Source organism: Astatotilapia calliptera, chromosome 1 (genome assembly GCF_964374335.1).
Source record: "Astatotilapia calliptera chromosome 1, fAstCal68.1, whole genome shotgun sequence".
Taxonomy (NCBI): domain Eukaryota; kingdom Metazoa; phylum Chordata; class Actinopteri; order Cichliformes; family Cichlidae; genus Astatotilapia; species Astatotilapia calliptera.
In genome coordinates, this window is record NC_137422.1 from 37,431,163 (window position 1) to 37,449,323 (window position 18,161).

Here is an 18,161-nt window from a genome sequence, read left to right on the forward strand (position 1 = left end):
AACTTTGATCTTCCATTGTGTTCAGTCTGTTTTTGGGGGAGGACATGCAGAGGGTTGGTGTGACACAAAAAACACCAGCCACCAGAGAAGCCAGCACTTCATCCTGTATAGTGGACAGAAATGATTCGAAAAAATTAAAATGGTAGATGATGCCTGATGAGGTTTAAGTTTTATTGAGCTATAATAGAACATAAAACCTTTTAATTTAAGAGACAAATTTGTGGAAGGTCTGTGGGCTTTAAGACCACTCTAAACTCTATGATGCATGCCTCCCCTGAGGTCTTCTTCTTTACTCTCTCCCTAGCAGCTCCATGTTCAACATCCTTTGTGTAACATATCCACTATCCCTCCACATGGCCAAAGTATCCCATCCTTGCCTCTCTAACTTTGTCTCCAAACAGCTCACACTGATCTGTCCCACTGATAGATCTGTTTTTAATCTTGTCTATTCTGGTCACTCCCAATGAAAATCGTAACAGCTTCAGTTTCACTTGGTGCAATCGATCTATCACAAATCCCCCCCTGACAATCTTCTGCACCCATCACTGGACAAAAAAAGAAATAAATAAAAATTGGCCCTGACATTTCTAGTTGGTTAAAACAGCATATGGTCCAGTTAAGTGTGCACACTATTTGTGCAACAAAAAAAATAATTCCATACACATAATATGTATATTGATACTAAAACAGTATTTCTTTCTAATCATGCTGGTACACCTGTTGGGTTAGGACATCTCAGTTTCACTGCAGTGCAGCATGTGACACTTGAAAACTGCACACTTGCTATTAATTTTATTTCCCTTCTTTCTTAGTTATGTCCATATTAATTATACCTTGCCCCGCTGCACTGTTTCTGGGGCTGCTTTCCCTCCTAGAGTACTTCTTGGTAGCACTAGAAACAGCACCCTCTTGTGTCCGCAGGGCTTACTTGGCACATTTTTCTTTGACTATTTCTTTTTTCTTTTTCTATTTCTCTTTCAACATTTTAGCTTTTCTTTGTCCATCTGTATCAACCACTTCAATACTAAACGTTGTTCTACAAGGTGCACAAACAAATAGGGAAGGTATGGGAGGGGCCCGTTACATTAAGAGATTTGATTGGACAGTGTCAGCAATGGAAATTAACAAATGGTCTGCTGTCACCGCTCACAGGGCCTGTGTAATAATATTGACAACGAAAAAGAAATATTGGCATATCGGCCCACAGGTACATTAGCAGCCCTCAAGAGTACTGGAAACCTGAGGCCATACATACCACCAGCAACTGCACGTCTATCCCAGCAGAAGTAGGGAGGCCCAAGAAGAAGTCCAAGCAACCCTGGACCACCACCCTGTAATCAAAAAACACTTCTTTGACCACGGGTAAAATATTTTTTGTCATTCTATCTCAGGAATACTTCCTAATACCAATCAGGATACCGATTAACACTGATTTCTATCGGTCACAGTGAAAAGACTTGAACAAACAGCCTGTTGTGAATCAACAAGTGGTTACTTACAACAATAAATTAACATAACATCATGTTATGTTAAAATATAACATATACAATATAATATGTATGTGTAATAAAATGTTTAACAACATACTTTTCACAAACAATGCACAAAAGTATGTTGTTTTAAAAAGTACCTATGGCGGAAAAAAGAAGACTAACACCTACAACATTTACATCTGAACATATTAACAATTATTTTTTAAATGCAGAGTAAAAAGAAAACAACAATAATATTACAGCTGTAATAGGAACTTGTTGCCATTTCATGTAAATTATTTTTTAAATAAAAACGTGCTGTTAGAGATCTATCTATCTATCTATCTATCTGTTTACACATTCAGCACTAAGTTATCTTTTTAGATGCTAATTTATTCTGAAATTTAAGGCAATTTATCGTCACAGGCCAATTGCAGTATGTCACCGCTATGACCAACAGATGGCAGTAGTGCATCAAAACAACCTTAAAAACAACTTCAGCTGGTTGTTTTTCTTTTTTTTTTATATATATTTTTTATACTAAATATTATGAACTTTTTTCATAAATATACAAATGAGTGAACACATCCCACTTTTTCCACTGTGACAACAAAGTTCCTGAGTCTGATGCCAGGCCACAGACGAGGTTGTGAGAGATGCATGAACCTGGTATTGTTATTATATGAAGTAGAATTAAAGCCACCAACTCAAGTCTAATGTAGATTTAGAGGCCATCTATATGTTTGTGTATTTGTGGCACTTCATGTTAGTCTGTTGGCAGCTGTACTGGCTCATCATGCAGGTGTCCATTCTGGCAGGTGGCCCTCACATTATAGAAACGATGAAAAACACTAAAGTGGAATAAACATGATCATACTGAATAAACCAGACTGTTTCTAGACATTTACATTTTACATATACACTGTGTACATTGAGGTCTTACAAGTGCATGTATGGTACGCATATGATGATATATAACCTGTTTTTATTACTGGACTACAGTAAATAGAATAACGGAATTACGCATTCCAGTGTTTCTGATAAATTTCTGTAATCTATACAATAGCATAGCACAAAATAATACATATCCAATACACTATTAGTATGTATTGCAGTGCTTATATGAGCTATTGTGTTTTGCATGATTTCCCTTTTCTTGTTGAGATACAAATGCTGCCCGTAAAATATGGATTTTGTGTGTTTGGTTAGTTGATGTGAACATAGCTCACCTTCAGTCTGTAATGTAAGCAGTATCTAATGGCTGCTCACCTGGAGGAAGATCAAAACCAAAAAAACCAAAAAAAAAAAGTTGTGATAACACAAAATTTCTATTTGTAAAATCAGAAAAGAGAACTACAAACCATATTAATGTGGATATTCCCAAGATGTGAAATTCCTATTTGTCAAAACATGTTTACTGATTTGCTGTCGCTTATGTTTTTTTTTAATTTTTCACAAAGCTGGATGAAAATTCTTTAGCACTAGTTAACCTTTCCCCAAACTTCAATAAAGCGCTTAAGTCTAACAGAGTAAGTTTTTTCAAACACTGTGTTTATTTAAAAAATTTGAAGTACTTGTGCTTTATTTTAGATTATGAATGATGAAACTCTCCTGAGTGGAACTGCTCCAATTTAAATTCACAAACAACAACAACAATAATGTTGTCACAGTTATATAGTTTATCTCAGTGTGTCGATTACATTACTTTTTCTTTTTAATTTATGTGTGTATAAACTGATGTATAAGGTCAAAGAAATCATGCAAAGCCCCTAATTACCACTAATGCCCATGATGAGTGTATGTACTTATGACCACAACTGTAAATACTCAACACACACATGCAACACAGTTTACAATAAAAAGTGTTTGGAACAGTCGACTTTGAATGTACTATATGCTGATTTGTATGTGCTGACATTCAAGTTCTGAAGAAATAATTCTTTACAAACACTGTGCAAACTGATTGAAAACATCACCTCTTCCCAATGACAGACTTCTAGCTCTCGGTTATGGGCAAAAGACCTTTAACTGACAAATAAAGGCTATCTCATCATCATCATCAGCTAAAAGTTCACTGAACTGTTTTGCTGCACTATCCTGCAATATCAAGCACTGCATACATGACATATTCTTAAAACATCAAGACCCCATTAACCCTTATGTTTGGATTTGGAAGCAGTTAAAGGGTTTTATTGTTAAACTGGAGACATTCAGCAGGGAGGTGTTTCCTCTTGTCTTAGATTAGATCCACTGATAGGGACATCTCTGTCTAAGCAACCTCTCTGACTGATGACAAGTGCTTTCATCTCACCCTAATCCATGCTGACTGCCTATCAGCCACCTTCTTAGTTTCTAAACAAAACAAAGTTTGTTCTTTTTTGTTAACTTATAACAATAGCAGAAATTCTGTGGAACAATATTCAAGGAATGTTACTCAAGGGATCTTACAATATCAATGATGTCAAATTGATGACTGAGTTTATAGAAGTATACTCACCTTATACATCGCATATCTTATAATTAGTAGTGTGTGTGTGTGTGTGTGTGTGTGTGTGTGTGTGTGTGTGTGTGTGTGTGTGTGTGTGTGTGTGTGTGTGTGTGTGTCCAATGTAGTCGATTATCTCGTTTTGGTGGAAAACCACATCGGTCCGACTAATAAAAGCGTCAATTTTGAATCAGATAAGCTAATACCGGAAGTGCATTGCCTTCAAAATATAAAAAAAAATCATGTATAGCTATCATTAATAGAAGATAGTGGAGTTATGCTACACTTTCGTTGATGCCTATATCAAATGCTTATCAAGTTTATCAAATAAGTGCACCTTAAAAAAAAGTCTTTCCTTACCCAGCAGCACTTTCTCACTCTTTCACTGCTTAAAACTGAATTCCGTATTTTTATGGACCCAAGTTCTCATGTTAATTAATGTGTGCTATTTGTGCTCCTTTTGGATAAGCCAAAACATTATTTCATCACTTTCCTTCTTAATATTCTTTTTGGTGGTGAGATGAAATATTATAATGAAAATAAATGAGAAAATCTGGAGAATATAAGTTTTGCATCCTCTTTGACTCCTCCCCACAATCAAGCCCGACTATGTGTTTATTTTGAAAGGCACTGCAGGAAAACGCCGTTAGCGTGATCCAGGTGCAGTAACAGCAGGATCCGAGGACCATTGTCCGTCCCGGTCCCGGAGGGTGACAACACGGGACCTGTTTCAGGACAGGACTGAACGCAACTAACAAAGTACCGGGCTCCCGAGAACATTTCCTCCGAGAACAGGGAAAACTGGATATTTAAAGGGCAAAGAAACCGTCTAATATGTGTTTTTAAAGGACAGGTCCCGATCTGAAACATTCATATTCGACTGTTTACTTCTTGCAACTGCTGCTGAAGGAATCGGTCAAGTGTGCTGAACTTTGGACTTTGCAACTTTGCTGCTCTGGTTAAATTCAGCTGCACTATTTTGGGCATTATTATCACGAGACGCGGTTATTAGCTCACCGGATCTGGACATGATCGCAGTAAAATTAATGTCAAGCTTTCCCGTGGTAAACGCAGTTTCCTGATAATGGTCATTGCTGGTTCTTTTTTTGAAGTGCACGTTGGAGGTTACTAATTAAGGAGCGATTTTGATTTAAATTAAATGCGTGCGCTCTCGTGGGCAACTCCCGCTTCTGTTAAGAGCTCAGTCCGCGAAGGAAGGTGACACTCGCTGCCAGCGGAGTAAAAAAGAAAACGAGTGAAGCTGTGTGCACTCACGGGAACATTTTGCTTACTTTTATGTAGAAATTGTAACTGTATCAGGGATGGAGCTGTTTGGCAGTTAGCAGATGCGCTCTTGAAGATTGCTGCAGACTGTAGGGACTAGTTTACTAAAGTTTGGGTTCTTTTTACGGCACAAACCAGCGAGTAAAACACGACTGAGAGATCTTATTTAACCCTTGGGATCGAACTACAACGAAGGAGGTCCCCTCGAGCCCGCACCATGGCCACTAGCTCGCGGGACAGCTGCTTCTGGTTGCTCTGGAGACGCACCCTCCTCGCGCTTTGGCTGTGCGCTGTAGGAGCGCGTGCAGCGGAAGAGAGCGCGTTTAACACAGAGGTAAGACGGCACAGAAGATGTGAGAGGCTTCGGGCGCCTTTAGGCATCGCAAATGATCGAAATGCTTTATTTTAAGCAGTCAACACAAAGCAGGGATTCTCCACTGTTTTGCCATAAAGAATTCTGTTTGACTTGGGTGTATATTTCTATAATATCACGTTAATTAAATTAACCATAGTTGTGCTAAATGTTACTCATCTGTTAAACGGCGTACTGACTTGATAGTTATTCTTGGAAGCGCAATATGTCCATGCCTATCAAAAATAAGGCAGAGCACACGATCCATTTACCGCCTGTTACACGATGATGTTGGTTTTGTATGAGTATTTCGAGGGAACACCTTGAACATTTGACGGTCCATCCCCAGCAAATGTGCATCAGACACTTAATTTTGCTTTTCTCCTCTTTTTAATACTCGTATTTCTGCATTTTTCACAGTTTGAAAACTCTAGCACAGTCGGCGATAATTTGATACTGGAGTGATATATTGGAACACGATTTTGTTTCGCTTTCAAACAAAAATATATCGTTTGTTTCTTTCATTTAATCTTAGTGTTTCCCCGCTGAGTTAACACAGATTTAGGCATGGTTTCCTTTTGTGCTCTTTTTTCTGTTTGCTTGGGTGCAGATGTGAGAGTCAAGAGTGCAACAAGCCACTATGTCTATTATCAGGTTTGGGAAAGTCACCTGCTTACATGCGCGTGTGTCACCTGTTGATTACAGGTTAATTACACACACTGTAGACTTTTGATAGCAGATAAATGTTTCTGTACACATTTAAAACTTTTCCCTCCATTAAACACACATCACATATATCTGCATATATCTGTGTGCGAAGAGTGGGTGGCAACAACAACAACACTTGGCAATAGTAGTTCTATGTTGTAATTAAAACTTTCTCACAAATAATGTTTTTAGACATTTTGTGAAAAAAAAAAAGTCCTAGTATTGGACCTCCTCCATGGTTCACCTGGAGTGCACACAGTGCTGGGCAGCTGATGGCTCAGAAATTATGCATCTTTTAGTAAATGTATATATCGTAGTTTTTCTGTTTTTGTTGTCCTCCTTTAATGAGCGCTATGCCTGAATGTAGGAGTGCTGCCAGTTAACTTAAGTAAATGGTTAATCTTATGTACACACATGCAAAGATGCTTTGTGACTAATCATTACCTGAAGAGCCAAAGTTTCATAAACTGTTTTGGAAGCGAGCTCATTTCTCAAATATCCACTGGCTATTTCTTTTTTTGTAGGTTTCGCTTCCTTGTAACCAGTGAAACCATTGGTACACATTTATTCCATGTGTACTTAGGTGTGTCAGTAAATGCCAGAGTATCAAGTTGGAACTTGAACCACTGCTTCTTGTACCCTTACTTCACCAGTCCAGCAGTTCATCCATCACACTTGTTTGTTTTGAGAGACAAAAACAGATAAGAGTTGACAAAAAGTTGACCAGTGCTGGAGTTTCTGTTGTGTGTAGATTGAGAAAGAGAAAGAGACAGACTGACAGACACTGAGACCTCCCAATCATTAGAGGTGAGCTTGCATTACCAAACTCACTGACCTTGGTGTGGGGGTGTTGCTGTCTGGTTGTCGGTCAGTTTACAACATTTCCTGATTAGCTGTTAACATAGTTGTGGTGAATGTGTGTGTGTGTCTGTGTGTGTGCAGGTGTGTGCTTATGCACAAAGGCAGACAAAGAGTTTCCACATTGTGTGGACTGATGAGAAATTCCTAGCCGCTTGTTGCTAAATGTGCATGTGTGTTTGTAACAATTGAACCCATGTTGTCAGTTTAACCTTAGGAGTGCTCCATACATGCAGAGGTTGGTGGTCGGTGCATCCTGGGAACTGTGCTTTTCTAATTTGTTGAGGCACATACGGTTTGAGTATCTGGAGAAATGCTTGACCGCTTCCAACTTAGGATATTTTAAAAAAGAAAAAAAAAACATGGCTCAGAAAAAATTAATATGTATGAAAATCAGGACAGAGATGAGTACTGTTACCCTCCAAATGTTAGGATGCCTGGGTCGTTGACCCAGGGTTTTTGAGTTTATTATATTATTTATACTTTCTAGTCTTTGGTTTCTTTGAGTTCTGTCTTATGGTTTATGTCTCTGTCTTCTCTAGTTGCTCTGTCTCCCCTGTCACCTGTATCCCCTTGTCTAGTTCGCGTCTCTGTGTATCCTTAGTTGCTATATCCCCGTGTCCAGTCAGTGTCTGTGTCTGCCCTGGTCCCACGTCTCTGTTCCCTCTGTTGCAGTGCGTGCGAGTCTGTGTCTTTAGTTCAGTCTGTGTCATGTTTCCTGTTTTATTTTGAAGGTCCTTGTCTGAGGTTAATGCATCTGGTTTCGCTTCCCCTTGTCTCGTTAGGCCTGATTTGCCCCAGCTGTGTTTCCCTCCTGTTACCCATTCCCTGATTGCGCCCTCTGTGTATTTAAGCCCTGTGTTTCTCTGTATCTGTGTTGCGATCTACTGGTTACCTAGCTGTGTGTTCTGTCAGTCCACTGGTGTAAGTTTATTTTGATTTTTTCCAGTTATGTTATATTTGAGTTTAACATTAAAGCTGTTTTGAGTTCACATCTGTCTCCGGAGTCTGCACCTTGGGTCCTATTCCTGCCCGCCCAATTAAAGTCAGTATGCAGAAAACAATTGTGCTATGCCATAAGTGCTATGATTCATTTTGCAAATATACAAATGCTGCCTTAAAGTAAATTATAATAGGCACCTGTAGCATCCATCTTTCCACTTGACCAGCTAAGATAATCTTAGTGTTTCGCAGCAACACAAAAACTGATCGCTTAGTCTAAAAATCAGAAATTGTTCAGTAAATCTTGCAGAGTGGAGACTGTCAGATTACAGTATGTTATTTGACAACCTTAGAAGAAGAGCTGTTGTTTGTTGATGACTCAGCTAATTTTTCACACAATTTAATGGGAGGCAAGAACTTGCTTTAGTGAATAAATGAAGTCTAAGAGCATTCGCCATCACTAACTATAGATTTATGTTTTGGTATTTTCAATGTGTGAGTGCAAAATATGCTTGAATTTCAGTAGTAATAACAGAAGAAAGAAGAAATGAGTGTATATTGTGCAACGTAATCAACATAGAAAATTAAATAATATATATTTTGGTTTGTTTTAAAGAAGCCAATCTGTGTTGTATTGTGTTAAAATTAAATTAAATACCTGTTTTGAAATCTATACACATATTGAAGTACTCTCTCTGGAAGTCTGATCCTCTCTTCAGGCTGTGTTTTTAGAATGTGGCCCCAACTCCTACTCTGTCTGGACAAAAAGGATGAAGTGGGAGGTTAAAAGAAAAGAGGGAAAAAGAGAGGGATTATTAGTGTGTGTGACAAGAATCTGAGATATTTTGATTAGCAGAAGGGAAACACAGAGGGGAATTGGATAGATTTGTTTATAAAAGAGGGAAGGAGGGACAAAGATGGAGGGAGTTGACGGGGAAGGTAGCGCTCTGTCTCAGCTGTGCGGCATGTGATGGCTGAATGTGACAGCTGTTCTCTAACTGGGACACACACACACACACACTGTGCAAATGCATGCTGGGCCTGGGACTCCAGGGCATGTCAGGAAATACAATGGACCCTCTTGTCTGAGGAGAGGGAACTGTGAGCGAAAAGTTTTGAATAAGAGGGAGAGAGAGCGGATGAGGGAGTGCAGACATGGACATGATAAGAAAAGCTTGGTTTATAGAGAGAATGCAAAATGTGTTCAGCAACAATTTGTAGCTGAAACAGTGAGAGTGGTAAGAGGAGGGGGTAATAGGTGACTTATTGCAGCACACAAGTAGACTGCTATTCTCTTTGCAGCCATCCAATCTGCAAACTTCCATCTCTTCAGGTTCTGCACACTGTCCCTCCACTTCCTTGTGATTGACTATCATATTCACACATATATACTACAATGACGGTTGGGGATGTGATGGAAGGGGAATGATATTTCTTATCGTGCATTAGAGACATTGTGCTCTTGTGTATATGTGTTTTTGTGTTTACAAGTATTTGAATATGATAAACGACAGCGACAGCCGTTAATTCTGTGCTATTTTCCACAAGAAGTGTCAAAAATAGTGACGCAACTGTGGACTACTGTAGGCTAAAATAATCAAGGTTTACCTATCATGTGTTTCAATGGTGAGAGAAACCAGTGCAAACTTGTAGATAGTTTGTACGCTTCATTACTCTGAGGTAAAAATGCTAAACATCAGATCATTGCATGATTGACTCCACTGTGGATTAATCTAAACTTTTTATTGCTGTTATTATTTGTCATGTGAACAGCGGGTAATGTTGCTCAGCACTGGACACTCCTTTGAACTGCAGCGCAAGCTTGTCAGTTTTTTATGATTCAAACCACAAGTGTTTAGATCAGCTCACAAAAAGAGAGAAAGAGAGAAGTCTAAATGAAATGCAAGTCTTAAGAGTTGACTGCTGAATCCACACCGACGCCACAACAGCTTCTGTCCGACCTCAGCTTTGCTATGGTGTGAGATATGTCTTGGGCTGAATCTAGCCCATAACACTTCTAGCAGCATGAAATAATTTAAAAATTACAATTACATGTCTGGATGTAAAATCAGAGTGTGGTTCATACCTTGATTTTTGATTGAGAATTTCAGTTTTTATTTTTGTATCTGGATGGAAGAACGCTGATAACAAGACAAGAAATTCTTAATTATTAAAGCATAGGTGAGAATGAATTAGTTCATATTAACTAGCTAGTTATTGAGCATTGAGCCAACGGTAGTTTGTTTAAGGTCATTACAAGCAGCTGTGATAAGACTAATGTTATGGTTAGATTTACATCATTTTTCTTTTTAAATGAAGCCCCACTGATAGACTGCACTGCTGTAACAGGGTTTGGAGAAGTGTCTGAATAAACTAAGCAACCAGTGTTAAGTGCATCTCAACATAATTTGGTAAAAGCGACTTGTTAAAATAAACCGACAGATGACAAAGGAAAGCCTGCATGACTTTCTTGCATTTCTGATCCCTCCAAATTAAACAAATACAAATCTCTTCTGTTTCCTCCTCCTCTGTCGGTCTCACTTTCTCTAACACTTCTCATTTACTTATCCATCCTCTTGGTAGGACGTCAGAAGGTAAAAGATGGCAGCAGACCAAGCCTCGGAATAAAAGCTGTTAGTATCTTGGCTGACATTGTGGTGGGCACACACAAATGCTCTCTCACTTCCACACACACACACACACTGCCAGGTTTTACAACTCCCTGTATATCGCTGGGTCTGGTTTTGGCAGGTAAGCTCAAGGACTCTTTGAAAGACCATTTAATAGACGAGGCCCAACGTGTACGCACACACATACACACACGAGGCCTCTCCTATTCCTTACGTTGTTTTGTATTCAGCTCAGCTGACGAGGGAAAGTGAGCAGCCAGGCAGAAGTACTTTACTACTTTAGACGATGGAGGTGAGGGTTCATAAGCCCCCATACGTCTTCCTAATAGCACTGAAACTCTGCCCTTGTACCTGACAACAGCCTGTTGTAAATATACATAGATTTAAAAGCAATGGGACAGAGAAAACACATGTAGAGACAACAGCAGATGCCTTCCACAAAAACACTGAACATAAAGGCATGAAGTAGAGCTGGGCGATATAAGATTTTTTCATATCACGATATGTTTTTTTCATTTCAGGCGATAACGATATCTATCACGATATAAGCCAAATAACTATATTTGTAAGATTTAAATGTGCCGTTGCTCACAAGTAAAATGTGAAATAATCAGCAGCTTGTTTTTATTTAAATATTTATTTCCCATAATAAGTTCAACAGGGTAGATGTACTTAAGGAACATGAGACTTTTTCAGATAAATAAAGGCAAATATTGCAAACTACACAAAAGGCAGCCGCTAAAGCGTTTAAGTTTCAAAATAGAACAAACGAATCAGACTCCTAAATTGTCAATTCCACTTAGAAACAAAATATTAATTCTAAAAATAAATCTTAGTTTGTTTTACAGAAGAACAGACAAAACTGACTAACTTTTGTCAATATCAAATAAACTGAGAACTAAAAGGAAATTCTCAATCTCTCCTTGTTGTATAGCTGAGCTTTTCAAACAGTTTTAACAGTTACTTTAGTCTGACAAAAGCCGAATGACGAATTAGCGCTTCCAGTCAGAGACTGAGGCTACGTCTACACGTACACGGGTATTTTTGAAAACGGAGATTTTCCGTTTTCGTTTTAAAAAATAATCCCGTCCACACATAAAGGCAGAAATGAAGGAAAACGCTGCTATGAACATGCCAAAGCAGCAGGTGGCGCTAGATTCCTAACCGTGCAGAAATGTTGGCCAATCAGAAGTCTAGAAGCCTCGGTGGGAAAAAGTAAACAAAGCTGGGGCATAGAAGCAGAACCGAGTCGTATGTGTGGAGGGACAGTAACTGTGTGTATATGTAAGCATTTAAACACTGCAGAGAGTAGAATTAACAGTATTGTAGAAATTCATTTCACCGAAACAATAACGTGGCGCACAGTGTAACGTCAAAAAATGCGCACACCTTTGACGCTGCGTTTTCTCAGTTTTTCTAGTCCACACGTAAATGCAAAAACTGAGTTTTTAAAAATCTTCATTTTCAGTGACCAAAAACGCCGTTTACGTGTGGACGAAAGGTGCAAACGCATAGAAAAATCTGCGTTTACAAAAATACCTGGGTACGTGTGGACGTAGCGCATGCACCAGTTTATTGTATTTCCAGACTAGCTTTCGGCACAATTTACAGTGCACGCTACTCTGTTTTTTGTCAGACTTGAAATAGCCAAAATACCTTCACACTACGGAACTTCTCTGGCTCTTCCGTTCGACAATCTCTCCGGCATTGGAACCATCATCTGTGTTCTCTTCGGTCACGCTCGGTTGATTTCTCTAGTCGGCTCACTCTTTTCCTTAATTACCCGGGCAGTACGGTGGCTGGCTGCTTCCCAAACAAATACACATGTGCGGCTTGGCACTTACGCTGTACGTAACAAGTCACGTGACGTGACGCTGCGGCTGTGATTGGTTCGGCTCTGCGCTACTTAATTTGGATTGGCTGTTCTTTTTTCTTTTTTTTAAGAGGACAAGAGCGGCGAGGTCTATCGCGATAGTTTAATTTTTCTATCGAGAAAGTTATATCGCGATACATATCGTTATCGTTCTATCGCCCAGCTCTAGCATGAAGGCAATTACTGTTTTTATCAGGTATTATTACAGCAACCATGTGGAGATGCTGATCACAGAGGAGAAAAGCAAGTGGCTGACATGACAAAAGATTCTTTAGAAGGCAGACTTTTCTTTGCATTGCAGAGTTTCTATCAGTGCATTGTGCACTCAGTGGGCAGCCTCAGTTAAATCTGGCTGGGCTTAGGCAGCATAGATATGGTAAACTGTTCTGTGATATACAGTGCTGTGAAAAAAATATCTGCCCCTTCCTGGTTTCTTAATTTTTTGCATATTTATCGTAGTTAAATGTCACAAGCAAAAAACGAAGAAATCAGGAAAGCAGCAAATACTTTTTCACAGCACTGTATGTGATGTTACCTGTGATTCAGTCTTCTGCATAGAGGGAAATAAACTCAGGGTCTTTCTCGGCTCACCCACTCTGTGTGTGTGTGTGTGTGTGTGTGTGTGTGTGTGTGTGTGTGTGTGTGTGTGTGTGTGTGTGTGTGTGTGTGTGTGCATGCTTTTATAGAAATTGATATTTCTCTCCACTGCTCCTTCCTCTGTGCCTGCTCTGGTCAATTGTCCATTGGTTTCTCTATTACAGTGTTGCAAACTGCTTGGTTTGCTTTGATGGGCAGTAGGAAATGTGAAGAGCATTTGCTGAGATGAAGTGAAAAGTAATTCTTTTTACAGATTCTCTGTCATTTGGGTGATGTGTTTTTGACATTTAACATTTAAAAATTGAGAAGTGAAACGTGCAGTCTGGTGTGCATTCTCTAATGGCAACATTTTTTTCGATCTTTGAGTAACTGCAGCTGTAGAAAGTATAAGAGGGGTGTCTGTCTTTGTTAAATAGTAAAAACATACATGCTAAAGTTAATTGAAAGGAAAAGAGCGCCTTTTCAACAACAACACCTGTTTTCTTTGCCTTGACTTTGTAAGAGAGAGAGAGAGTCCTTAGATAAGTCTTTCAGGAAATGTAAGTTAGTTTGTACGTGTGTGTTTGCAACCTCCTTATCTTAAGTCAGAGGTGGGTCAGGGTCACATCCAGTTGACCTCTCTACACTTCTTCCTGCTCCAAAACACGAACGCACACATATGCACACTTAATCACAGTGCTAACAAATGACTCTACTGCCAGAAAAGCTTTTGTTCTGAGGTTTTCTTACCAATGCAAACAAACAACAATGTTATTAGTGTGTAAATGGCAAGTATTAGATCACATAACCTTTGGTTAAAACCTGTAAGGTGGTGAATGAAGAAGCTCCTGGGCCAAAGTGCTTCACTGGCTTAGAGCTGAAATGCTTTGGTTTTTCATGCTTGAACTTCAGCTGGTGATTGAATAGACCGCAGTGTAAATACAAAGCTCTCAGGTGCTGTATAATGATCTGTTTGCCTCACTGTACTTTACCTTTGTGTTACTTGTGTTTTCACTGGGAACCTTTTCATTTGAAAGACCCAGACCAAGCACAGAAATACTGGAGCTTGTGAGGTTTTGGGGAAACTAACTGTGTTTTACTAAAAGATAATCTTTTTTTGGAAGATGAGTTTTCTAAATGATCTGCAGCTGTATAACGTTGGTGAAGCACCTAATAATATGTAGTTTTTTTAACGAAACAAACCTGTTGGCTTCAGGTAAATAGATAGAAGGTGCTGATCCAACAAACACCATAAGTTAAAGGGTGACAGGAGTCATTCACTACCTTAATTGAGCTCATGAAATGCCATGAGAACCTGGAGTGAATAACCAGTCAGGCGTTATGTTCCCTTTATGGTAGTTCATCTCATCTAATCATAGAAGAACACAAACAGGCAAAGTATTTCTTGTTTTGTCCACTGTGAAGTAGTAGCATTTGCCCTTATGGCTTGTTTATTACCATCATCCACTAATCCATCATTCGGTTTTCTTCCCCTTATCCAGCTCAAGCTGCAGGGGGAGGGGTAACAAGCCTATCATGGTTATAAGATGAATGTGAGACAAAAAGAAAAAAACATTGAAAAGGACGAGTCAGTTTATGCCTCTGAAGGAGTGGTCAAGTAAATAAAGGCCTTTATCAGGTAGCATTTTGCATTGTGAAAGATGGGTGTGATCTTGAGAGCTGAGAACAGAGATGTAGCTATAGCACATGCGTTACCAAACGTGCAGACACACACACACAGTAACAAGTCCCTGAACTACCCCTGGGAATGTGACTATGTGTATGAGTGTCAGTATCACAGACTACCCCAATATGGAGGGGTTTTTCTGTGTGTGCATGTGTGTGCATGTTTGCATGTGTGAGTGTGTGTGCACAAACGCGTGTGATATTGGGTTTCTACATAACAGGTGGAATAGTCTTTGCGTCATCTATGATTGAGACAAGTATCATGTTTTCTCCCTCAAGTCTGTCATTAACCCCCACCCTCCACACTACTGGGCTCATGCTCCACTAATACATCACATGCTGAAGGCCCCACTAAGTTTTCTTCAGTTTGTATACCAAGCATTAAATACAGCACAACTCACAGCAGAATACGTTTTGAAAGAGCAATTTACTTTTTTAAGAGGCAGGGTTTACACAGTAAAAGTTATTAGATCAGGCGGAGAGAAGAGGGAAACAGACACACAGGGGAGTGTACTACCAACTTCCAGCATGGCCTACACAAGCACACTCAGTCACATTTAACCCTGTTTACATACAGTGATGAATGTGTTTAACCTACTTTGAATAGGTGACATAAGTGGACAGTTATCATGTGAACAGGTAAAACAGTACGAGGTATAGCAAATGCCTTTGAGACATTTTTATGCACAGAAACAGGAAAAGTAAGCTAAGAAAATATATTAACACACTTAACCAAAAATATGGTGGGTCAGCTCAGGCTTGGTGGGAAACCAGGATTGTACACTTGCAGAAATAATAAATATGAGCAGCTTTCCCACAAAGATCAAGGCAACATGTCAACATGTTACAGAAGCCAAGTAGAAGTCAGACGTTATGGTTTTTAGCTCTTCAGTGCTTTAACTGCTAATATGCTTATAAAACAGCTGTTGCTGTGTTCTTCTTAAAAGTCTCTTGTTCCACAGGCTCGTCTGTGTAGACTAAGCTGTTAAAATGAAAAGTATGCTATTTTTGATAATATTTAGTTCTTTCTAATGAGCTTAAATTCAAATAAACATGCTCCAGATGATACAGTTTTTGTAATGTTGATTATAGGCATGGCTGAGGATGTACGGTTACCTGCCCCAGGCTAGCAGACAGATGTCAACCATGCGATCAGCTCAGATCCTGTCCGACGCTATCAGCGACATGCAGCGATTCTACGATTTGGAGGTCACTGGACAGATCGACGCTCAAACTCTAAGGTCAGCATGACTTAACTGTAGTGTTTTAGTACAGTATATCCATTAATGAGGCCCAAATAAACTGGCAGTACACACGAGTCCTAAATTTTAACTAAACAATCCATTTTAATCCTTTATTCATTGATTTGTCTCAGAATGCTGGTAAAAAAAAATCCTCTGTAGTGTGAAAGAATAGACAGCTGCTTCAGACAAACTGCTCACGAAAATATAGCAGGACAAGAAGGTTTAATGTAATGCTCCCCTTCATCTCTTCTCTTGGTTGCTTCATCCTCCCAACATAAACACACACACACACCACTTCTTTCATCTCCTACAGTGCTATGAAGAGACCCCGCTGCGGTGTGCCTGACAAGTTTGGAGGCCAGATCAAAACCAACGTTCGGCGGAAACGTTATGCCCTCACTGGACATAAATGGAACAAAAAGCACCTCACTTACAGGTAACAACAAAGATGAGCCAATCTGCCACAAATGTACAGTACAGAGAGGAAGTGAATGTAATCTCTGTCTGTTTGAGGCTTGAGTAAAGTCGGCTTTTATATGTTGCTTTTTTTTTTGTTTTTTGTATTAAGTATACATTTGCCGCAGTGTGCTAGAACTCAAACTTGCCTCGTCTGAAGATCTTTGCTCTCATCTTCTTCAAACTTTCCAGACACTGACAATTTCTAACAGCATATAAATGAAAAACATTAATGCTTAATACATTTTACTTCAAACTTATATTGGCCACTCTCCTTTTTCTATTTCTCTCTTTTTCCCCATAGTATTCAGAACTACACTCCAAAAATTGGAGAGTATAACTCGTTTGAGGCCATTAGGCGGGCCTTTAAAGTCTGGGAGAGGGTCACCCCACTGAGCTTTGACGAAATCCCCTACCAGGACATCAAATATGGACGCCGTAAGGAGCCCGACATCATGATCTTCTTCGCTTCAGGTTTTCATGGCGACAGCTCTCCTTTTGATGGGGAGGGGGGCTTTCTGGCTCATGCCTACTTCCCTGGACCTGGAATGGGTGGAGACACGCATTTTGACTCTGATGAACCATGGACCATAGGGAACCATAATGTACAAGGTAAAAGATTTCTGTCAATCTGTTACATTATGGATTTTATTATTTTTTAGACTTTAAAAATCATCTTGGCTGATAATATAGGAGAACGTTTTATTGCCAAGAGACAGATTGTTTTGTGGCTTTTGTCTTAAGGGTTTGGATATCAACAGTGTGTTATTTGGTTAAATTCTTTGTAGAAGTGGATGATTGAGGCGTTTTTGTGGAGGCCCAGCTGATGAGCAGTTTTCATCACTGGTCGTGTCATGTTGTGCCGGTTGTAATGGATCTATATAACAGCTGTCCCCGTGGATTTCCCCCACAGCTAACTGGAGTTGGCAAGGCTCAGCCACTTACATCATCTCTCATTTGTCAGGCTCGGCTGCTCCACTTACCTTTAAAAGTGGACTCCCTGTGACATCTCTCAGTCTTTATCCTAATGAACTCCCTATAAATTTGAAATATACCCCAAGTGATAATGTTAACATCTTTGTCCTGACTAGAGCCATAGCCATGACTCTCCCCTAAAAACAAAAATCCTTAAAATTCTAAAATAAATTCTCAAAATGTCTTAAAAACGCATTTACTATTAGAAGGTCTTAAAAAAATCAAAACTGTTCATAATTTAACTTGGATCATAAATGTTTTTAGTCATGTAGCCACATTGGTAAACCCATCTGGACAATGTTCTTACACTGAGTCAAAAACTCATAATTTGCCTCACTGTTAAATTTGAGCCAGTACTAGTATGCTTACTTGGAAGGGGTATATTGTCTTTTTATTTAAAATCCCATACAAAAAAGGTTGAATTCTAACTTCCTCATACCTGAAAAGACCCTGAGGTGACCTGCCAAACTTTAAGATAAATTATTACTCACCCTAAAAAGCTACAAAGTATATTTACCCATTCTGTCTTAGTCATTTGTATACTGAATGATTACAACAGATGCAGAACAGATCAGGATGGTGCCGCCCATTTTTATGTGATTTTGAAAATAATACTGTAT

At 39.3% G+C, this 18,161-nt stretch overlaps 1 protein-coding gene across 2 annotated transcripts in view; it reads left to right on the forward strand.

The window, feature by feature from the left end:
- Positions 1–4,647: 4,647 nt before the first annotated feature.
- mmp15b (matrix metallopeptidase 15b) overlaps positions 4,648–18,161 on the forward strand; it is a 29,888-nt gene continuing 16,374 nt past the window's right edge. The window contains exons 1-4 of one of the 2 annotated variants that reach the window (XM_026175777.2): positions 4,648–5,575; positions 15,959–16,107; positions 16,424–16,546; positions 16,871–17,178. In XM_026175777.2, coding sequence (XP_026031562.2) covers positions 5,459–5,575; positions 15,959–16,107; positions 16,424–16,546; positions 16,871–17,178 — 697 coding nt within the window. In that variant the 5' untranslated portion in view covers positions 4,648–5,458. Of the gene's footprint in view, positions 5,576–8,048; positions 8,084–15,958; positions 16,108–16,423; positions 16,547–16,870; positions 17,179–18,161 lie in introns of those variants that run through there. The other variant, XM_080300547.1, reaches the window with a different exon arrangement.